The sequence below is a fragment of the Strigops habroptila genome, chromosome 4 (assembly GCF_004027225.2).
Source record: "Strigops habroptila isolate Jane chromosome 4, bStrHab1.2.pri, whole genome shotgun sequence".
Taxonomy (NCBI): Eukaryota; Metazoa; Chordata; class Aves; order Psittaciformes; family Psittacidae; genus Strigops; species Strigops habroptila.
The window spans coordinates 43,133,764-43,158,862 of NC_046358.1; the positions used below are offsets into that span (position 1 = coordinate 43,133,764).

The following is a 25,099-nucleotide window of genomic DNA, read 5'->3' on the forward strand; positions in this document are numbered from 1 at the left end:
CTGCAGCTCACCTAAGACACAGTAATTTGCTAGACTGCTAAACTCAATCACGCATGTCACGCTGAGGTTGCGTGGGTGGGGACAGACTATATACACTATAATCAAGTTGAACAGTTTTGTTTTATACTTAGTTTTATAGTTTGTTTTCCTGTCTTCAATGTAAAAACAGTAGAGTATGGGTACAGGTGTGGTTAGACCTTTTAAATAAAACTCAATCCCTCCACTCGAATGATTATATAGTAATTATAAATTTCATTCAAGCAAACAGAACACATTAATGTGTGTTTTCTGAAAGAAGGAAATAAAAAATTGTGATATGCTCCTTCTGTAACATAATTCGAAATGCATCATTACTACAGATCTATTGATTCCTATCACAAAACCACATTGTAGCAGGATCTCTTTTTTTCAGATTGGTTATTAAAGGTCATGAACACTCTTTTCAGGACTGTTCTTAAAGTGTACCCCACTGCAGCATGAAATATTCCATATTATTTGAATGTTAATGAAAGCTGTGCAAAACTCACTGAAATCCAAAGAATTATGATTCGAAGACTTCCAGATGACTGGAATGTTTTTCTGCGGTTCATCCTCTTCTGATGAAGGGAAAATATCATCATCACCATTGCAGGTTACCTCACAAGAACAGCTCTTGACCATAAACGTACCTGAAGATTCCCCCTGCTTGAGACAAACACTATAAAGTAAGCAAGTAAATAGCATGCCAAGCAGCATGAAATCAGCACATTTTATCATTCATGCAAATTTTTGGTTGCAGTTATAGAAAATACCATAGCTCAATGGGTACATAAGCTTAGAACAATTCGCAGAAGAGCAGCATTAGGGTTTCCCACTATTTAGATAGCAGAAACTTGTAGAATACAATGTGATGCTGCTGACATATTGTATGGAATAAAAATGCAGATGGAGTAGTAAATAAGGACAACAGATATGAAAAACAACGAGACTCAGGATAACCAACAGAAAGAATACTATGATGAAGAAATCCTATTCCACAATTATGCACAGGACAACAATGTTTCCTAAATTAACTGAAAAAAGAACACAAGTGCAAAATTTGGTAACTAACATTGTCACTAAACACTTGAAACAGCAAAAGACTAACAAGAAAGTTTTAAAACTTTGTGGAACACAATGAATGCAGTCTTTCTATTCATCTCACAAAGACTATCCCTTTTATCCCTTTCGTCAAACTCACCATGGTTTGGGATGCTTAAGACTTTTGAGATACAGAAAAGAGCATTTCCCAAGATTTATACATCGAAGTAATTTTTTTAACAAGGAAGGAAAATAATTCACTGTACCTTCTCTTCTTCCCAAATGCTTTCTTAGGCCTAGGAAGAGAAAACTACCCAGTGCACTTTTTAAAGCAAAATACACAGGCAGAGTGTGTACTGACCAGTCTTCCAAAATTCCACGTGGATTATATTTTCAGTAAGTTACATAATTACAGCATACATACATATTTTTTATATTTTAGAGCAATCAGAACCCTTACTCTCTTCCATCTGATTTTCCCAGGCAGCCTAATCTGCAGAGCATGTTGACTTTGGGATCACCAGCTTGTCTAATATGACTTGTCTTCATCTAAAACTATTATGAATTATCACAGAATTTATCCATAAACCCTAACCAAACATCACTGCATGCTACAATTCCAGATTATATTGATTAATCTTCTGCTCAAAAGGTCTCAAATTTCATATAGTGTCTAAACTCTGCACTTTAATGCCAGCTAAATTCACAAAAAATAATGATAAAGCCAAATAAAGCAAAATAAAAAGTTGACAAAATATGAAGGCTTTGGCAATTCTTAAATATGGATTAGAGACTGCTTAATATTCTTTTAGTGTACTATCTATAGAATTTCCATGTACAATATCTATGAAAAAGTTTTCTCTTGACATTAAGCAAAAAAAAAAAAAAGAAAAAAAATTAAAAAAAAAAAAAGTGAGAGAAAAAAAGGCAGAAAACTATAGTACACATGAGAAGCCTGCAATGAGAATTCAGCACTTACGTCGATATTTGACTTTACAGAAGAGAAAAAGGATCCAGTTAAGTTAAAGCAGTGTATTTTGAAATTCTCAGGGAAGGCTAAATTACAAAAAGGTCATTACCTATGAGAAAGAACTTAGCTCTGCTGCCTCTTAAAGGGCTCAAGGGGAGTTTTATAAGCACTGTAAACACTAAAGCTATGTTCTAAGACGGACTGATGTTCTTTGATTGGACCTCATTTTATTCATTCCTCCAAGAAAGACATGAAAGTCAAGGTAATAATCTACTTCATGTGAATCAACTGTACATGAGAGGTTAAAAGAAGTCAACTGAATGTAACATAATAGTGCAAAGATGAAAACTGCAATTTAGCACAAACATGACATGCATTTCAACATTACAATATACAAGCATCCAACAGCATCTATACCACTTTCCACTCATTGAATTATGCCTTCAACTACCACTGTTGGTCGATTTTTGCTGTTACTCTGAGGGCTGCCTGATAGCCTCTAACCCTTCAGGTATGACTTACTTAGAAAATAAAGGAGCAGGAACACAAATCTAATTGACATAGAGCTGGATTATACTACAAGAACCAAGAAATGAAAGAAAAAAAAAAAAAAGAAAGAAAATTAAGTTTCTGGTTTTTTTATCCATGAGACCTCACTTTATAGAAATACAAAGACTGTATAGAAGGCTGAAGTGCTACCTTTTCCTTTTTGCAAATTGTTGTTTTACTGAGTTAGTTGCTTTCACTCAGTAATCTGTAATGTCTATCATGAAACAACCAATTTGCATTGTAGCACAGGCATTCCCTGAGTACTAATGTAACGCGGAGTTTGCACCTCTTGGTCCTACCCCCTGAGTAAGCATGCACTGACACAGTGCTATGAATGATACTATCACATGCTGCATTGGGTTTTGCTTTCACATCACCTGGATTTTAACTTCAATATGGTATAACAATCCATCACTAAGAAAAAAATGTTAACTGGAAATGGAACAGTTCCAGCTTGCCAGTATGACAGCCACTTTGTTTCTCACTTAAGCTTTACATAGTTACCTTTCAAGAGCTCTGGAGCTACAGATATCTTCTGTAGGTACTATTAGAGACCTGTAACTTTTCTCTATTCTATTACCTGAAGGACTGAATTTATATGCTGTACAAGTAAACATGAAAAGAATACCATTCCATTTTTACGCCATCTGTGAGAATTGTTCTTTCAACTATTTTTCTAAAAGTGTTTTCTGCAAAATGTGCTTCACCAAAAAAATTCACGGGGATGTGGTGAGATTCACAGACTGCATCACATCTGGTTTGGTGTAACCTACAGAACTCCCTGTAGCTTTGCAATTTGTTAATACTACAAATATCCAAAATTGATGCGGTGTGAAATTCTCCTGTCATTGACAGTCACATCCCTTTTTCCTAGACAAGTCAATATTTTATAAATTGTTAAGCTTATATTAATATTGCTTCACAGATGTAAATAAAATTAAACATCTGTGTTTCCATGCATAGATAAAGAAGCTGGTCAGTTGTAAAATTTTTGGAAATTACAAAGAAATACTAGAAATCCTACAATGTGCCTTACATATACTAAAGATCGTAAAAGTAATTATAGACTACTCTTGATTTGAAAGCCTATGATATATCACGATTCATTCAAGGCTGATTCCCACAATGCTCCATAAAGATAGGTAATCAATCACTTTCCACAGCAGCACAGGTGCAGGCTACAGCAGAAGTATTAGGTGTGGAACCTGGCACCAGAAGAACAACAGGCTCAATGCCAGCCTAAGTAGAGCTGCCAGACTCTGTTTAGTAGTTATATTCAAATCTCATACAAATGTTGGTCTTCCATTCCTGTCAACAGAGAAAACAATCTAAGAACTTAAAACTTCAAGTTACAGACTGTCACAGAGTAACTTCCCTGTATAATGTTATCACTTTAAAAACAAAACAAAAAAAAACCCCAAAAAACAAACAAACAAAAAAAAAAAAAAAAAATCAAGCTTGCTATAATGACATTTTAATTAAATCCTACAGAACCTATTCTATCATATAGCATTTTCGTGTAACTTCACAGAAGCAATATATTTTCCCATTTGTTCCACTGTTTCTCCCACACCCACTGTACATTGTGATATCAACCTAATTTTGGATCAGAGCCTGCATGCATACATATGCTCAACTATATTCACATAACTCATGTCATTGATGCAAGTGTGCTCAGAATGAAGTTAAGCAAATGCACGAGTGTTCCAAGATCCAAATTCTCCTGTTGAAAAAGCCTTGGAGCTAGGACTTTGACTGATACAGCTGAAATTCCATGCAGTGGTCTTTTATGAAAACAACAGATTGCCTTCTTAAAAAGCTTACATTCTCCACTACAGAAACTTGTGTAAAAACCTATCACAACACAATTTTAAAACTGATAGTTCTACCACTAAGCAGCAATGAGAATACAGTGGGGCAGAGAGCTCAGAAGACGTAAGGTGAGACTATGATAATCCCTTTATTCTTTGTGGTGTACCTTGATAACAGAACTCCTTGAAATAAATGAGAGAGATCGCATACATGTCCTTGCACTATTTCAAGTACAACACACAGACTCATAGGAAAGTCAGTCCTTTACTCTAAGAGACTTTCAAATAGAGTCTCTTCATTGTGAAAAGAGAACACAAAAAAATAATCTCTTTTCTCAGAGACCTGGACTGAATCTGCAGTCAAATGGAATAGGAAAGAAAATCTTTTATTTACTATCTTAGTGTCTGAAACAAATCAGTGTATAAAAAAATGCAGTACTTGTTACAGTTTTGGAAACATAACTACAAGGTTTATCCATATTCTTATGATGTGGAAGAGAAACCAAAGGTTACCTAGGAGAAGTATCATTCAATGATGACAAAGTATTCAAAAAATGCCACTCACAAAACATATTTTGCAACTCGAAATTCCTTCCTGTTCCCCCAATGTGACTTACAATGTTTAATACTACAGCTAAAGTTCTAATTGGAGATTAATTAAAATAATTCAGGCCAGAAGGAACTGGACGGAAACAGGCTACAAAATTAAATCAAGTCTAACCTCCTGGATTATTCTCCTTTAGTACACAAGGTATGTAAATATCTCCCAAAGACCTTTCTTAACTTTTACAAGTGTTTTTAAAATCATCTCCAAATTGACCTGTGAAATAGCTTTGTTGATGTTTAACAGGGGCATAACTGCTGCACTTCTGAAATGTGTTCCACCCACATAGGTCAAGATCTTTTACAAACAGGAAGACAAATAAGCCTTACAATATCAACATATGATAGGTAAATATAATGCAATAATATGCTACAAGAAAGAGCAGCAGTAGGCATGATTCCCATCTCTTAAATGCAAAGAGCCTCCTTTCTTCTGCCAAGTGTAGAAACAAAACTACACAACTCCCTCTAATTCTGGGAGGGAACTCTAATTCTAACTCTCTGCACATAAGCAGAGGTTCCAATGGCTTTAATTTCTGCTTCTGATGATTCAAATGCCAACACAACAGAGTAATAGAATAGCATAATATGGGGAAAAATAAAAATATTTTGCAAGGTTGCTGTGCTGTCAGAATAATAAAAAAAAAATGTTTCACAGTTGTATTTTATTCTAATTGAAAATATTCAAAATTAATTTTGTATTGAATAAAAAAGGTGATACTTGATTTAAAGATCCTGGAGCATGCTTCAGAAATTTCTTCACCTTCAACAAAAAACATTCTACATTTTAAATGTACAAAGTGGCAGTCTTACTGTCAAAGTAAAATATTGATGAAGCTAGGTATCCATATTATGTATATTAGACTGGTGACCTTGTTCTTTTACCATGAAGTAAATGAGGCATTCCTGAATTTTGAGCATGTGCTTTATTAGTATTATTGTTTATACTTTTTTTTTTTGTAAAATACCTACAAAAAAGTTATCCTAAACTGTGTTTACCAAACTTTTAATAATGTTTTAATAACATAATATTTATCTCTTTAGCCTTTTCTGTGTCACTGGTAATGAAAGAAAAGAGGGTGTGTTAAAGAAAAAAAAGCTTTAATTTTTATGCAAAAACACATCTTGAAGTTGCAGAGTAATGTATTAAACCAGAACACTGAGTAAAATGTTATTTTCCCCCAGGCACAAGGGCTCATTTTGCTGCCGGAAACAATTTAAAACAAATTTCTACGCAGGCTTTGTAGTTACACATGAAGAGGTTTAGCTGAAGAAAACGCATTATAGAGGAGGAAAACCAGCAGAGACTAAGGTACAGTAGCTATAATTGCATAATGATTACAACAGTAAATTCAAAAACATAAAATTAACACCTGTGGCACATAACAAAGAATGAATATACAATCAAAGTTAAAAATATGTATATATCTCAGTTGAAATGATAACAAAATTGATGTCATAATACTTCTTAGAATTACACATCACTGTGCAGTCTATTAATGGTTTCTACAAAGTACTTACACAATTGGCTACTTTTGCACATTGTTCATGACGGAGTATTTTTTGCCCAGTTTTCAGTAATCCCTTGAAAGCCTGAAACTAAAGCTAGTTCTTCTAAAGCATGTTTCCCTGAAGTAATTCGTTATTGTAGGATTGGCTTTTAAGCACTGAACTACTAACCGATCCCTTTTTTTTTTTCTGTAGGGCTTGTAAGCAACAAATAGTGAGAAAAAGTACAGTACCACAGGCGTCTCAATCTTGAGGGCATCTCTTTATTGTTATGCAGTTAAACCATGCTAACTTAGTAAGAAGTTATGCTCTGAAAGACTGACTGGTTCTCCATATTCATAACTTCTTTAAAACCCAGCTTATTTTAATGTGACATAAAATAATCTGTAGCCAAAAGATTCTAATACTTTTCCTTATGAGATAACCATTGCAGAAAACAGGCTATTTTCCTTTTAACTATACAAGACGTTAGTTTACATACCAAAATCCAGGACAAGGCACTATAAACCTTACCCCTCTGCGAGTGTGACAGCTTTGTCTACAATGAATTTGAAATATGATTTACTGCAACACTGCTTGAAACTGCGAGGCTTTAACCAAATCTAAAACATCTACATAAGAAGGGGAAAAGAGCTTCTGAACAGATAAAAGTAAAATCCTGATTCTTATATAAAATTTTATGCATTTTAATATGATTTTTTTCCTGATTTATGTAAAGCTTTGTATTTTTCATTTTCCCTAGCCTGTCACATTGTAGTGATGTATGGTACATTTTAGCATCAAGTTTGCCATGAGCAATAAAGTCAGTGCTCCCAAAGAAATATTAATATATTATCACTCTTCCCTATCATGCCCTGCTCCAAAATTTTCCTTTATTCAACCTATTTGGTTTTGCTTCATATAGCTAGTTGATATCCTTTTCACAGTCTCCCACACAAATATTTAATGTTTTATTTTTGAAAGAAATCCCAAACTAGAAATTGACAGGATGAAATACAATTTACTTTCTAAGGCAAGAATGAGGCCATCATAGAAGAAAAGTGTACAGATATTTTATCTGTTTGGAACAATAAAATTAAAAATAGAGGGGGGAAAAAAAGGCATGATCTATTGAAAGACATTCAGGAAATGTAGTCACTCAAGAGACGTGAAATGTAAAATACCAATATAATAACGTTCTATAACAATCCCTACACCTAGAAGAGGTTCAGTGATCTTTAATGTAGAAAGAAGCAGGGAGATCTATAAACCGATGACTGCAACAGTAGTAGAAAAATCATGAGATGTTCAGGAGGAAAAAAAAAATCATTGCACCCATAAAACAGTGAAAAGAAAAATAGAAAAGTGATAACAAATACTCAGAAAAATAGCTTCTGTTTTGACCTTCTTCGCTCACATACAGGTCTGCAATATTTAAACCACTAGACTTCCTACCCCTATTCTGCTGTTTCTATGGAACCATAAGCTAAGAGAATGAATTCCAGCGAACAACTAACAATTCCTTTAAGATCTTTGACGAGGATAATCTTCTCTACATGATTTGAGGTCATTCATTAGATGCATCTCTCATATGGAAAAGATAAAACCCAGTACATTTAAAACTTGAGCACTTGCAGGTCATCAATATTTTAAATCATTCACTGTACATAACAGCAAAAAAAGATGCCACCTCCCAGCAAATCAACACTGTTCATACAGTTTTCTAAAACAGCTGTGTTGCACAGCATGCCTTGCTGTATTACACAGGTTATACATGTGCTTGACTGAACCACGCTGGCTGAGCACCTTAAGGTTTCAAGATGAAAAACACTACACATACACTACCTCCATTCATTCATTTGGCACAAGGAAATATTTGTGTTTTTTCCTTATGCTAAGTTCTGAAATTCAAATAAATACGTACACTGTTATTTGAAAGTACACCCACATAAAAACATGTAGGTTCACTCCACACCGTGACAAAGCCACATAAAAGTAGAAAGCATGCATATAGCTTTAAAGGAAGATGATATTTGCAATCTACTTGCCTTATTCTCCAGGTGTAATTTTAAAAACCGAAGGTAGGCCACAGGTGCAAATGCATCAGACGAATGCACAACCACCTCAGCCGAATCTCTGGAATGCAAAATTCTTAGCATCAAATATTAGTATATAAATTCACATATAGACAATACTTAGTCAATGTATAACCCAGATTCCAAGGTAACTCATTGACCATCTATTATTTTTTTATTTAATTATTAAACAGATTTTGTATGAAACAAAGAAAGAAAAAAAAAAGTTTGCTACATAAAATTGTATTGTTGGACACACTATCTTCACTAATTTTCAATTTTCAAAAGGAATACACTATACTTCCTGTGTGAGCCAGAACAGGCAGGAGGCAGGAACAACCACAAAACCACAGATGAACTACGAACAGTAAATTCATTTTTGTTACCTCACCAATTTTGGGGGATCCTCAAAGCAGCACCAGGGCAGAGGCACACAAGCAGGGACACAAGCACACTGCAGAGCTCAGTCCATGCTAGAGAATCATGGAACCTGCTGTTTTCACCTGTGTTCAGGGATTTGCGCAGGCGTAATTTACCACTGTGCTTTGATATTTCCCATAGCAGGGCAGGAATCTCAAGCATGTTCAATTGGGTACCTCTAAGTCTATCACACGCCTGCATTACCTAAATACAGATGTTCTACTTGTCCAACACACAAGGCTGAACAACAATTAGTATATGTTTTTGACACCGCAGCTGCAAGTCACTTGAACGTGTTTAAAATCCTCCTCGCCAATCCCACACTTCCAGACTAGACCTGAGAGATTCAGTTAGCTGTAGTCTATGAAAGCATAAATAACGTTTTACATTCTAGAGACTGATATGTAAAGCAATCTTTTAATTTCATCAACAAGAGATTTTTTTTTTAGAAGTCCATTCTCTTGATTAATGCTCCAGGGATAAGTTCCTGAAGTATAAATAACATACAATATTTCATGATGAGAAACTGACTCAACCATCTTGCATCTGATATTGAAGACTACTAGACACAACTTTTTAATGCCAAATGTGTTGGTTACAATAATAAACTTCCTGTGTGCTGATTCAAATCGGTTAATTTTAGTTTTCATTTTTACAGACACAATCTGTCACACTTTGATTCACAAGAGGCAGTATCTGTTACATCCATCTGCATGGTTTTACTACTTAGGGAAAAGGTAGCTCTAGGAAACAAATATCAGACAGTGAGAAACTCAAAAAAACCATAAGAGAAACTCAGATGTGGTACAATAAAATCTGAAAATTGTTATAGGTAAAGCTAGGGACACACAGATAATTTTCTTGAAAACACAGTGCCCTTGTCACCTTCACAGTATTCAGTGAGATGATATAGACAGATTTCTAGTAATGCCACACAAAACCCATGCAAAATGAAAACAGTTTAAGTCTTTGTGAGGTTCAATGACTTTGTTAAAGTGTAAAATTAAAGGAAATATCTGTTCTATGAAATGTGGGCTTTTATGATTTAAAATAACAAAGCTCCTAAGCTAATCATCATCACTACATTGCACATACCTTTAACATAAGAAGCTTTATTCCATTTCAGTTTACTTCCATTTCAGTAAACTTTTAAAGGATTTTGATAAATAAGCCTTCAGCTTCATTCTTGAGAGTTATTATCAAGATTCTTTAGGATTATAATAGCCTTTATTCCTTTAAGATACCATGAAGATAGTCTTCAAGATTAAAATAATTCTTTTCAAATGACCATGGTGTCTTCTAATTCTAACAGAAATAGGTAGAAAATAACTCTGGATATCTTTAGTAACAGGAATGCATAATTAGAAATAATAAAAAGCAGACACCAAGACTCCCATAGCACCTGGTACCTGGGTATCCTTAGTATCTAAGGATGGAAACATGGTGGGATGGCTCCTATGACTGGAGTGTTGGAATGGAAGGTTACAGGCTCTTTAGAAAAGACAGGTCAGGCAGACGGGGAGGGGGTGTTGCTATTTATGTCAGTGATAGGCTGGAGAGTATGGAACTCTGTCTGGGGACAGGTGATGAGTTAACAGAGTGTTTGTGGGTCAGGATCAAAGGGAAAACAGCAATGGGGGACATTACGGTGGGGATCTGTTACAGGCCGCCTGATCAAGAGGACTCTGTGGATGAAGCGCTCTATAGACAGACAGGAGCAGCCTCACGCTCGCAGGCCCTTGTCCTCATGGGGGACTTCAACCATCCTGACATCTGTTGGAGGGACGGTATGGCCCAGCAGAAGCAATCCAGGAGGTTCCTCGATTGTGTGGAAGACAACTTCCTCTTTCAAGCAACAGAGGAGCCGACGAGGAGAGGTGCCATGCTTGATCTCGTACTCACCAACAGGGAGGGACTGGTTGGAAATGTAGTACTTCAGGGCAGTCTTGGCTGTAGCGATCATCAGATGGTCAAGTTTGAGATCCTCAGGACAGTGAGAAGAGCATGCAGCAAGCTCACTGCCCTGGACTTCAAGAAAGCAGACTTTGGCCTCTTCAGGAACCTCCTTAGTAAGGTTCCATGGGATATAGTCCTAGAGGGCAGGGGGGCCCAACACTGCTGGTCGATATTCAAGGATCACCTGCTACGTGCTCAGGAGTGTTGCATCCTGACTAGAAGAAAGTGCAGCAGGAGGGCCAGGACACCTCCATGGATGGACAAGGAACTGCTGAGGAAACTTAGAAGGAAAAAAGAAGCTTATAGAAGGTGGAAGCAAGGACAGGCAGCCTGGGAAGAATATAAAAGCATTGCCTGGGAAGCTAGGGACCAGGTTAGGAAAGCTAAGGCCTAGCTAGAATTAAATTTGGCAAGGGATGTGAAAGATAACAGGAAAGGATTCTATAGATAGGCAGCAAATAAAAGACAGACTAGGGACAACGTGGGCCCTCTCCGGAAGCTACCGAGAGAACTGGCTACCGTGGATTTGGAGAAGGCTGAGGTTCTTAATGACTTCTTTGCCTCAGTCTTCACTATCAAATGCTCTGATCACACCATGAAAGTCTCGGAAAGCAGATGCAGGGACTGTGAGAATGAAGACCTTAGGCCCACTGTAGGAGAGGATCAGGTCCGAGACCATCTTAAGAACCTGAATGTGCACAAGTCCATGGGACCTGATGAAATCCATCCGCAGGTCCTGAAGGAGCTGGCAAATGAAGTTGCTAAGCCACTGTCCATCATATTTGAAAAATCACGGCGGTCAAGTGAAGTTCCTGATGACTAGAAGAAGGGTAATATAACCCCCATTTTCAAGAAGGGGAAGGTGGAAGACCCAGGGAACTACAGACTAGTCAGCCTCATCTCTGTGCCTGGCAAAATCTTGGAGCAGATTCTCCTGGAAAACATGCTAAAGCACATGAAAAACAACAAGGTGGTTGGTGACAGCCAACATGGCTTCACTAAGGGCAAATCCTGCCTGACAAATTTGGTGGCCTTCTATGATGGAGTGTCCTGGGTTCAGCTATAGCAGTCATTTTTTCTCCTTCTTAGTAGCTGGTGCAGTGCTGTGGTTTTTTTAACTTTCAGCCTGGGAACAATGCTGATAACACCAATGTTTTTAGTTGTTGCTAAGTAATGTTTACTCCGACCAAGGACTTTCTCAGTCTCATGCTTTGCCAGGAGGGAGGGGAAGCCGGGAGGGAGCAGAGAAAGGACACCTGACCCAAACTAGCCAAAGGGGTATTCCATACCATGGCACGTCATGCCCGGTATATAAACTGGGGGGAGTTACCCAGAAGGCCGAGATCACTGCTCGGGTCGGGCTGGGTATCGGTCGGCGGGTGGTGAGCAATTGTATTCTCTCCCCTTGTTATCTCCCTTATCGTTATTATCATTGGTGGTAGCAGTAGTGGTTTTGTATTATACCTTAGTTACGGGACTGCTCTTATCTCAATCCGTGGGAGTTACATTCTTTTGATTCTCCTCCCCATCCCTCCGGGAGCTGGGGGAGGAAGAAGGGGGGGAGTGAGAGAGCAGCTGCATGGTTCTGAGTTACCGGCTGGACTCAAACCATGACATGGAGCCATGGAACTGATGGACAGGGGCAGAGCAGTTGACATCATCTACCTGGACTTGTGCAAAGCGTTCGACACTGTCCCGCATGACATCCTTCTCTCTAAATTGGAGAGACATCAATTTGATAGATGGACCACTCAGTGGATAAAGAACTGGCTTGATGCCACACGCGAAGAGCTGTGGTAAATGGCTTGATGTCCAGTTGGAAACCCGTAACGAGTGGTGTCCCTCAGGGATCGGTGTTGGGACCAGTCCTGTTCAACGTCTTTGTCGGCGACATGGACAGCGGGATTGAGTGCGCCCTCAGCAAGTTTGCCGACGACACCAAGTTGTGTGGTTCGGTTGATACGCTGGAGGGAAGGGATGCCATCCAGGGGGACCTTGACACACTTGTGAGGTGGGCCAATGCCAACCTTATGAAGTTTAACCAAGCCAAGCGTAAAGTCCTACACCTGGGTTGGGGCAATCCCAGGCACTGCTACAGGTTGGGTGGAGAAGAGATTCAGAACAGCCCTGTGGAGAAGGACTTGGTGGTGTTGGTTGACGAGAAGCTTAACATGCGCCAGCAGTGTGTGCTTGCAGCCCAGAAAGCCAGCCGTATCCTGGGCTGCATCAAAAGAAGCGTGACCAGCAGGTCGAAGGAGGTGATCCTGCCCCTCTACTCTGCTCTTGTGAGACCGCACTTGGAGTACTGTGTACAGTTCTGGTGTCCTCAACATGAAAAGGACATGAAGCTGTTGGCGTGAGTCCAGGGAGGGCCATGAGGATGATAAGAGGGCTGGAGCACCTCCCGTACGAAGACAGGCTGAGAGCGTTGGGGCTGTTCAGCCTGGAGAAGAGAAGGCTGCGTGGAGACCTCATAGCAGCCTTCCAGTATCTGAAGGGGGCCTATAAGGATGCTGGGGAAGGACTCTTCCTTAGGGACTGTAGTGGTAGGACAAGGGGTAATGGCTTAAAACTTAAACAGGGGAAGTTTAGATTAGATATAAGGAAGAAGTTCTTTACAGTGAGGGTGGTGAAGCACTGGAATGGATTGCTCAGGGAGGTTGTGGATGCTCCACCCCTGGCGGTGTTCAAGACCAGGCTGGACAGAGCCTTGGGCCACATGGTTTAGCGTGAGGTGTCCCTGCCCATGGCAGGGGGGTTGGAACCAACCCTTACTATTCTATGATTCTATGATTCTATATTCTCAATAAACATTTCTTGCTTGTTGTTCAAGTCCTATATTGGGAAGTCGGGTACTTTTCAGTGATGTATGAACTACTTAAAACTAGGTTAACACAAAAGCTCACATCAGAAAGGAAAAACAAAAAATTAGGGTTATTAAACACATGTGCCTGTTGAATTTAAAGAATACCTAGTAACCTTGAAAAATATATTTAACTCCAAATTATAAGCAGTAGTTCTACTTGTTCCCCTGCATATTCCCTTTCACTAGTACAGGAGAACCGATGCTAAGCATTGATATCTATGCTAACTGTTCAATAACTTTAGAATTTTTGAGTATTTATTTGTTGCTAAAGAAGTACTGTAAATATTAAGAGATCATAAATATTTCTTCTCAGTATGAAGTACATTCCTATGACATACAGCTAACGTGTATGTGATGGGACTATCATAGATAATCTAGTTTAATGTGTCAATATTTCTTAGCTGATGGGTCACAACAGGTAGATTATTTGGTGATGAAAATAGTATTACAACACATATAAAAAGAAAATATTTTTTCTTAAGTAGTACATTTTCTGTCAGCCTCTCCAAACGTATGTCATTATTCTAACAAAAAACTTACAGTCATAATCATCAGATCTCTCAAGTCTCCTTGAAAATCTAGGAAATATCTAATAATTTTACAACACTGTAACATTTTCACAAGACCAATATGATAAGTTAGAAGTCTGAGAGTACAGTCAGTGCTCTCAGTACATGATTATTTTTTCATGTTTACAGATTTGCTTTTAACTCCAAACTTAGAATTACAAACAGAACTAATGGTAAGGTATATAAATGCAAAATTATACTTCCCAAATATTTGAAATATGCCAATTTACCTGAAAACAAAAATTGAACTATTGTGTTTCATAAATACAAATAGGCCTTTATCATAAGTAAATATTAGATGGTATTCACATAGATAAGAAATATATATTTTTGATTAGAACAGGTGTCAATCAATTGCATTTTAAATACCAGTGTAAGAAGGATTTGGTACGTCCTGTAATCTTTCAAATACTAAGCATAAGAAAGCTGACAACTGGATTACAATACTCTACCTGGGAAAAATCAGATAAAAACCAGCCCACTCTTGCTTGAATACTTTAATTCTAAGATCTTGCTTTCACTGCTAGATCTTGTTTGTTTTCAAATATTTCACTTAATCTGCTGTGCTTCCTTTGTGAGGCATAATTTTAATGACGATTAAGAAGGATAGCAAGAATTCAATTTAATATTCTACAGCAAAATTCATCATATAGTCTTACATTAATGAGAGTCCCACTTCTCTACAGTAACACATCACGGCTATATTTTTCTTTTCCTGAACTAGCAGGTTTCTCCATACTGGAGCAGGCTCCTGGTAGGAACTACAGCCACTGGAGAGGAGACCATGCATGAGCAAGCCCCCTGACAGAAATAACCAGGTTGCTCCATGGGCAACCCACGCTGGAGCAGTCTGCTCCTGGAGGACCGTACCCCACGCGAAAGACCCACATTGTAGCACTTCATGAAGGACCGTAGCCCATGAAACAGACTCAGGCTGGAGCAGGGAAAAAGCGCGAAGAGAAGGGAGCAGCAGAGACACTGTGTTATGAACTGACCACAACCCCTATTCTCTCCCCTGCTCAGTGGGGATTCAGGAACCAAGAGTAAAGTTAGGCCTGGGAAGAATGAGGTGGGAAGAGAAGGTAGATTTAGTTTTGCCTTGTTCCTAACTATCAAACTGCTTTTTTTAATTGGCAGTAAATTAATTTTCCCCACGTTGAGTCTGGTTTTCCCATGACAGTCATTAGTAAGCCATCACTCTGTTCTTACATTGACCTACAAGATTTTTCACCTTATTTTCTCCCCCTCTCTTTCTGAGGAGGGGAAACTTGGAGGGCACCTGGCTGCCAGCCAAGGTTTATCCATCACACCTGTGTTGGTGGCAAAAGTAATCTTCAATTTCTTCTTCAGAAACTTTATCTATGAAGATGTCTTGGAGGAGTTCAGGAATTTAAGGACCTTGAAAATCCTAACAGGTTTTAACCTCTGAACTGTAATTCTTACAAATCCATTTAAGCTTCAAAAACTGTATGAGGATGTATACCAGAACAATGGCTATCTAAACATTTGGAAACTATGCTAGTATAGTTAACATGATTATAATGTCTGTTTTGATTCTGTGCATATAAGAAGCAAGAATGAAGAGTAGAAAATAAATAAAAGCTTGTAACATATGAAAAAAAATTACAAAATATTTTCCTTTAGAATTTCATAAACTAATAGATTTCATATGAATGCCTCCTCAATAGATATGTCTTTATGACATGAATATTTTAAGAGCTAAGCAGGACTAATCAAGCTAGAGACATACAATACCAGCTTAGCTATTAAATTTCCATTACTGAAATGTATATTTAGAACTAGTTGAGTAACTGTTCAACAGTCTGCTGTGCCATTTATTTATCATTAAACACCCACTGATGTATATATTTATATTTTCCTGTATTTTTGGTGAATTTACCTTTAACTTTTATTATTCTTTGGAGTGTCGCCAGTAGAAATAAAGACAACTCAGCCAGACGATCTCTGTTTTAGCTTCTCCTAGTTGCTTGAATGGTCATTAAACCACTGATAGCCAGAAATACATTTAGCACATATTATCAGATATTCCTACCTAAACTTGTATTTGGTTGATCCCAAACAAAGAGCACAAGGTACTTTTTCTAAAAAAAAGTACCTCCTCAAATTCTATGCAACAAAAAACCAACCAACCAAAAAAAAATATCTCTCTACACTACACCAACCAAGAATTTCTAATGAGATGTTGTATCTATGCAAAGAGAGCTTTGAAAAGAAGCATAGGGAAAGTATGCATCCAATTACAATAAACTCCCAGATTTAATCTGTAACATAAGAAACCTCAAAATAAATAGGAAGAATGTGAATAATCAGCCAAACACATTTAAGTGCAAAAACTGATACAAGCATATTTAGTCCGTCAGTTAAAATCTAGCTATCATTCTGAAGTATACTTTTTGTTGCATATGTTGCAATATAAATGCTGAACAGGCCACATAGCTGGCAATGGGTAGTATTACTCTAATGACAAATTTTCACAAAATTCTGCCTCTGACACCTACTGGAATTGATAAGAATTTGTCAGTTCAATAGAAATCATATCAGGCTTTAACACAAAATTGAATCGTGCTCTAGCAATGATTTCCCAGTATTTTCTTTTTTGCTAGAAGAGACTGAAGTGATTATATCTGGGGGCCTATTAGGAAGTTTTGTCCTTCATCCCCAGGTTTACTTGTGATAAGATGTACCCAAGCATCATAAAGGTTTTATTCTAACTTCCTGCTTAACTCTTCAACTCCTACTGTTCAGTAGTTTGGCTCAAAACCTATGGATTCTCCCTAGCACCTAGTTCCCCTCAGAGAATCTTCAAGATTCTCATTATTTGGCACATACATTCATAATTCCACCCATGAACTTAGAGTTTAAAGATTCTACACTGTTACTTTCCAAATTTTCTTCTTACTGAAGAATTTCATAGCTTTCCTGCACGGAGGTATCTCTAGACTCGAATTACCTAGTTTTTTAGTTTACTCCAGAGGACATATCTTCCAGTCAACTGGTAGTTCAGCAGGCATTTGCCAGAGTAGCTGCCATCCCTTTTACCAGTTTGTCTATTGCTCCTCTTCTCCCAAATGCATGCAATGAAACGGAGTTAACAGCTCTTGGTTCTCTGTTCCTTATATGGACACATCCCCGTCTTGCAGAAAAATTAAGCAAAAGACCTTCACCATGAAAGCCTTAATCATGTCTATATGCCCCATAATCTTGATCTTCCCTAAAATAATTGAATATCAACAACTCATGATTACTAGTCTGTTTACTAGGCTAAGAAAAGGAACAGCAGTCAAAACATCTCATTCAAAGCAAACAGGCATAGCTATTTAATAAACTAGAGTCTGTTTGCATCAAGACACAAATATTTCCCATATCCCACTACCCAGATTTTAGCAATTTATGTCAAAGGAATAAACTACTCAGTGTAAATGAGATGGATTCATGTAAAGTTTGTATTTAAAATATCTTCTAATAATTGCAGAAAAATGTTAATCATTATCATTCTAAGCTGCTAAACTTAAAACACGCACACAGAGTTAACAGAACCCACAGGCTACTGATGTGGCATTTTATCAAATGTAGTTGTAATGAAAGATAAATATTACAGAGGCAATTCGCACTTCATGAAAGGATAAAAGTGTCAGTGTGTAGGCACCAGTTTTACTGTAGACCATAATCAGCAAGTAAACGAAAGTGCAAATGTCTAAAAAGTTTATAGCCCTCTATGAAGGCCTTGTCTTGTCAGGTATTGATTTAGGTTTTCAGAGGACTTTGCCAGTGTTAAACAAAGTGAGTGTTTGTGAACTTGGAGGACATGTTTTACCTCTGCCAACAAAAGTTGCCTCAAGCGAAATGTGAGTATGTTTCCATTGCTTTAATATAAGGAATTGGAAGAAACTGTTCCTTACACAACTATTTTCTTCTTAAATAGAGGGCAGTCCAGAGTGAATGTTTCATATTCTCCACCTTCTCCGCAAACATGGACTCCGTATTTCTCAGAAAGCTAACACAAAGGGAAAATTAAAATACATAAATATTACATTAAAGCAGTCTATTAAATATATTTTGCCAAAAATTTCTGTGTGCACTTTAAAAGACTACCCATTACAAGGCTGAAAAAATCCCAAACATCATACAGAGGGTTATTGATTTCTTCATATTTGTATTATAATGGTCTAAAAATTACCAATGTTCTATTTTAAGTAGAACTGCCACTGTAACATTCAGATAAATGAATGAATTCCTAGTTCTTCCTCCTCAGTGGCCATGACAGGCTGTTCAGATCCCTGTATTTGTCTCTTTCCTTAGCATAGATAGTTCATTTCTGTGAGAAACTTATACTGTAAATCATCACAAGAAGTAGCCCTTCACATAATAGCATACAATGAACACAATTTCTGGCAACAGATTCAACAGTTGCATTCTACATTTTGGTAAAAATCCATTCTTTAAAAAAAAAAAAAAAAAAGTAAAAAAATAGAACAAGAGTTTTCTAAGCCAAAAGCAAAAAGATAAAGCAAGATCTAGAGAGGTAGTAACACGCTGTTTCCTTTATAAATTATACTGAATATACTTCCTAAGTCAATATACACATTTACGAATATTCCTGAAGCTTTGGATATTCTGCTAAAACACATAACAACATAAATCAATACATTCAAAATGAGAGATGTGACTATGCCCTGCTTTATAAATGAGCAGGGACCTGTGGAGCCTGCTGAAGTTAAGGAGGCTGGAGTTTTTTTTGCTGGACTTAAGGAGCGCACAATTGCCAAACAGTTCACTGTAATTGTATATTATTGTACTGTACTGGTAGATAGTAATCAAGCACCTATACCATGCTTGAGCATAGAATCATAAAATAGTTAGGGTTGGAATAGGGACACCTTCCCTTTTTCTGCAACATAAATTCATCTCATCAGCAGATTATATCACCTTCTGAAGTGTCCCAGAACTAGCTGCTTCAAGCCAAGTCCTGTCCATGTTTTTTCTCATTAAGCAAGCATTAAAATTCTGCTTCAGGAAGTTCACAAGAAGCTGAAATGCAGTCCTTAGCTCCACTTCAAACACCAATGTTGTTACTACTGGGAATATTTATTAAACCCTTTATGCTTTCCCTTAGAGGAAGAGATGCCTACTTGTGGTGCTTCTGCAGTCAAAGCAGCAATGCATTTCTCCACAACATGTAGGAGACGGTTAGAAAAAGTCTGTCTGTGGGCTAGAAAATAATTCCAAATATGTTGTTTCTGTATTTTTAGGCAAGCATTCAACTGGGGTATTTATACGTTGTAGATTCAATCTTTTCTATGGTTACCAGCATATTTGTGTAGCAAGTCTATCTGACATATTCAAATCATACTGTATTGTTATTGTTGAAGCTGAATGTATAGTTTGTGTTACTTTAAAGATCACTTTCAAAGTTTTTTATTTTACAACTTCGAAGTGTTTACTTTTAATCAAATGCTTATTAAAAAAATACAGTCCTGACATAAAAAAGAACTCCATCTGTCAACAGTGGCAACAAGGTTTCTATAGGACAAACACACCAAGAATAATTAATGTTGATGCAACAAGAATAGACAACCTACAAAACAGTTAGTCAAAACCTTTTATGCTTCCTTTTGTAGCTTCCGCTGGAAAAAAAACCAAAAAAACCCCAACACCTCCCCCCAGAAAAACCCACCAAAAAAAACCCAACCTAAACAAAACTATAAAAAGAAAACCAGAAAAGATCTTTCTAACTGTAACCTCATTATTCCACAGTGAATACAAGGAGTGACTGTTTACAAGTCACTTTCAAAATTGGTAGCTCTGCTTGTAAACATCAGTGCCTAGAATAATTATTGGCAATTAACATTGAATACCTAAAAGATGTGCGACTATTTCCTATCTTTCTTGTGGGAAATCCTCATTTTCAATGTAACTGGTTTCAAGATCATTCTTGACACCAATTATACAAGGTGCTAACGGATTTTCAGTTCCCACTAATGTCAACAGGAACAGAGGATATTCAGCAGCTCAGAGAACAGATTCTTAACATTCACTTAAGTCAGCAATATTTTAAAATTTCATCAATGATATCAGAACTTTGCCTTTTAGTCATTTAGAACAATAACATTTCTTGAAGAGCAATTAGTTTGTTTTGCAAGTTGGATGCTATATTCATAACAATACAAGAGCTTAAACTCTAATCTAAATTTTACAATTGCTAAATATGCCTTCTAGTTCAGATGAGCCAGAAACCAGTATATTCACAAATTAAACTTAACTAAAAATGTAAGTCCAATTGAAAATCCAGAAGAAATAAGATGAATCTTCTAGACTACACAAAATTAAACTTAACTCAAATACACAATGAGACACAAGGTACACAGATGATAAACCCAAACACTACATGAAGAACAGCCTCTTCCAATGGGAACAAAATAAAAGGATTAAAGCTGACTGTGTCATTTAAGCTTCGTAATCAAAGATAAAAGATATGAATCCAAGTGCTTCCTACTGCAAGTGAAGACCTTTGTTCCCAGACAGAAATTGTAACACTTAGTAAATTACCTATACAGGAACACTCTTTACATAAAGAAGTACTTATCAACTTCAAAGGCAAGCATACAAATGACTAAATGTTTTTTTTCTGCCTGTTAGAGGAGACAGAAGTAGCGACAAATATAGAATCATAGAATGGTTAGGGCTGGAAAGGACCTTAAGATCACCCAGTTCCAACCCCCCTGCCATGGGCAGGGGCACCACACACTAAGCCATGCCACCTGAGACTCCATCCAACCTGGCCTTGAACACTGCTAGGGATGGAGCATTTACCACTTCTTTGGGCAACCTGTTCCAGTGCCTCACCATTCTCATAGTAAAGAGCTTCTTCCTTACATTATAACCACAATATGCATTTGCCATTCTATAAGCAAACTCTCAGGAGAGTATGAGCAGCCCCCAAGATTTGGTAAATTGCCAACAATGTTTTTCGTGTAAAAAGCTAGGGCTCCAGGCATAAAAGGAACAGTGGGACATGAGAGCAATTTTAATTTAGCAATTATGTAGCAATCGTTGATCAATAATTTATTAGAGACCTATTATTTAGAAAAAAAGCAGCAATTTAAGAAAATTCCTTGCCACAATGCCAATGCCCTCACCCAGTAAAATTAATTCCTGAAAAATGTATGGGTTGCAGATCATCATTGTACTCTTAAGTTCAACCTTCTGTATGTAAAGTCATAAAAAAATTGCAAAACTAAATCAAAGTTTTTCCCACTCAATACCCCTCCATCATTTTTGCTGCTACAGCAGCAACCACCTCCCCTTTATATCATTAACTATCATTTCTATTGTACAAAAACTGAAGTAAATCAGAAGACTGAAAATATACTTTTCCAAAGTTAAATAATTCAGTGGATGAAATCAATGTTTACTTGTGAGTTGGTCTGGGTTTGTTGGGGTTTTTTTTGGTCTTCTTTTTTTGTTTGTTTGTTTGTTTGTTTGGCTGGTCTGTTTTGGGTTTTTTGTAGGGCTTTTTTTTTTTTCTTTTTTTTTGGTTTGGTTTTTTTCCAATTAACATTGACATGCCTCTTGTAATGCCTTGACAAGAGACTTTTTCTAAAAAGAAAGTGGTTACTTCATGCTTATTTTTTGTATGTCCAGAACACAAATTATAATAAAAGTTATTTTTTATTTTATAGCCTGTTCCTTAATGTAAGCTTTTAGTATAAAAAGTAGCAAATAAAGTCCTAATTCCTGATCTGTAGTATCAGAGAAGTGAACTTTATAAACACATGCTAAAATGTAAAGCAGGATATTTCCCTACCAATCCCAAATGACAAAACTTCATACATATTGTGGTTCAATATCAAAACCTCTCTTTTATTCAACATTGGCATCTTTTTGTGTCATGGTTTAAGCCCAGCTGGTAACTCGGAACAACGCAGCCATTCGCTCACTCCCCCACTTCTTCCTCCCCCCACTCCCAGAGGGATGGGGAGGAGAATCAAAAGAACGTAACTCCCACGGGTTGAGATAAGAGCAGTCCCATAACTAAGGTATAATACAAAACCACTACTGCTACCACCAATGATAATAATGATAAGGGAAATAACAAGGGGAGAGGATACAATTGCTCACCACCCTCCGACCAACACCTAGCCCGACCCGAGCAGCGACCTGGGCCTTCTGGGTAACTCCCCCCAGCTTATGTACTGAGCATGACATGCCATGGTATGGAATATCCCTTCGGCCAGTTTGGGTCAGGTGTCCTGTCTCTGCTTCCTCCTGGCTTCCTGTGCCCCTCCTCACTGGCAGAGCATGAGACTGAGAAAGTCCTTGGTCGGAGTAAACATTACTTAGCAACAATTAAAAACATCGGTGTTATCAGCATTGTTCCCAGGCTGAAAGTCAAAAAACAGCACTGCACCAGCTACTAAGAAGGAGAAAAAATGACTGCTGTAGCTGAACCCAGGACATTTTGGCACTGAGCTTATGAAGATATAAACTGGTTTTCAAAAAAACTGAAAAACAAATAGAACACTACACAACTAACTTTAAACAGAACTGCAAAGCTTCTCATAAACTTGCACACCACACTAGGAAACACAATGTAATGAAAAACTCTGCACCTATCTGAATAAGCAACTATGTAAAGTAACATTAGATGTCAATGGAGAACCAAAAGAGAATCCCACAAGAATAGGAAAAAGCATAAATTCACAAAAAAAAAAAAAAATCCAACAGCAAATTTCAAGGAGTTTGTTGTGAAATTTGAAATTACTGGTTAGATAATATAACAGAAATCAAAGATACAAGAGTATATACAGTTGTGGTAGTTTTGGTGATGTATAATGTTGATAATTAATTTGTTATGATGTTTGCTTTGGTACGGCCAGAATATTAAATTTTATCTCTCCTCCTTACTGAAATCTACTAATTCCTTGCTCTCACATTCTGTCTACCAGAACTTCTGATGCTGAAGACTTCATTGTTTTCCAAAAGAGTATTTTTCATGTCATAAACTTAAGCATTTCTATTCAGTTTATAGTTATTGACTTGGTTTTACTAGGTTTTAAAGTCAACTAGGTATCCAGCTAAAACGATTTATTTGTACTGACTTTGATTTTCATAGCATGCCTATGCACAAGAAACAGCTACGTAAACAAATAATCACTTGTGTAGTCTCCACTACAGTGGTCTGATAACCAGTTCCAAGTAGGGTCAAAATGCTCTACTAGTTCTAAAGCTATGCAGTCACTGGTCAGTTTATTGTTGTATCAATACAAGATAAAACTAGCAAACGTGGTTTCAAGAAGTATTAAACCATGACAATAATGATTTCAGTGAAACCAGGTAAATAAGAATTACTTCACTTGAGCTATCACATATCACCAAGAATACATTTTCTCCAAAATACCAGGTAATTTCTTTTTTTTTTAATGCATGATGGTGAAATCAAATGGAGAAGAATACTACTTAAGCCTTATTTTAATTATGGCCTATTAACATAACTAAAATTGCAACACTTGCTACTGTAGTTTTAATGAAAATCAAGACTTCAGATTCAACTGAGTAGCTATCCATCTGCAGCCCCACTGAAGCTGCAACCTGAATTTTGGTAACAAATCTTTCTGCAAACACAGGGACTGTACTTTCCTCCTTTTGGCTTATTTAACTAGTCAGACATAAATATCAATTCATCCAAATGTGACTAACCAGTATGAAACTGATATTACAGTAAAGTTGATGCTTCTGTTAAATATGTTCCATGGGAAAATGTTTATTTTTTCATGATTACAAAGTTATATCCTTCCTTAGCTGACACTAAGATTCTAAAGGAATTGCTCTGACAAATAGAAACACTGCTTAAGTGATCTGCAGCAACAACTGGGGGAAAAGAGCATTTAAATGTTGATGGTACTCTTAAGCTATGTATTATTTACTCGTGACTCCAAAGATCTTCCAAACAAACTTGGTGGGAATTTACAATCAATAGCCATTTCTACAGTACACACAGAACATGACTTCACATGCCAGTAAATCTGCTTCTCCATAGTAATGTTACTTTCTTGCACTATACAGAATGCCAGTGTCAGAGCAGGCCTAAGAAGCAATCATGGAGTGCAGTGAGTCCGGCATGTTCAGGCAGTGCAATGCCAATGTTAACAGTTAAGCTCCTGGAAGCAATCTAACCATGTTCATAAGTGGTGAACTGAAACTTGTGGACTCTGGTGCTCAGTGGTGAGAAGTGGTGAACAGTCAAGCCAAACAGCCATGTTAATACAGATTCCAATTTAAAGTTAGCTTAGCGTTTAATGAAATTCTATCACCTAATCGAAAAGCTTACTGATGCCTGAAGTGGTGAAACCATCCCTTGTTCCTTTCTTTTCCTGTAGAAAACCAATCTATTTTCAGAACAGATAAATCCACTCTCTCTTCTAACTATTCTTGGATCTTCCTGATATCCCTAAATTTAGCAACCATTTACTGGTTTAAGTGTATCTTTATTAACACCACATGACACGATACAAAGAGATATTTTATACATAGTTAATATTCACTTATTTTTGTTTACTCCATGTCTCTGCCACTGTATTTTTACCTGTACTGCAAGCATTTAGGAAGATACTTATTCCCCTACTTTCCCTCCTTCCTTTTTTCTGGAGCAGGAGAAAGTACCTTTCCTTCCATTCCCTGGTATTCTTAAATCTTTGCCGTAGTTCAGATTATCT

At 37.1% G+C, this 25,099-nt stretch overlaps 1 protein-coding gene across 1 annotated transcript in view; it reads right to left on the reverse strand.

Moving 5' to 3' along the window:
* Positions 1 to 25,099, reverse strand: part of DPH6 (diphthamine biosynthesis 6) — a 203,501-nt gene that overhangs the window by 120,208 nt on the left and 58,194 nt on the right. The window contains exons 7-9 of the mRNA XM_030483179.1: positions 18,287 to 18,381; positions 8,529 to 8,616; positions 528 to 681 (exon numbers count right to left, since the gene is read on the reverse strand). Of these exons, the coding sequence (XP_030339039.1) occupies positions 528 to 681; positions 8,529 to 8,616; positions 18,287 to 18,381 (337 nt within the window). The remainder of the gene's footprint in view (positions 1 to 527; positions 682 to 8,528; positions 8,617 to 18,286; positions 18,382 to 25,099) is intronic.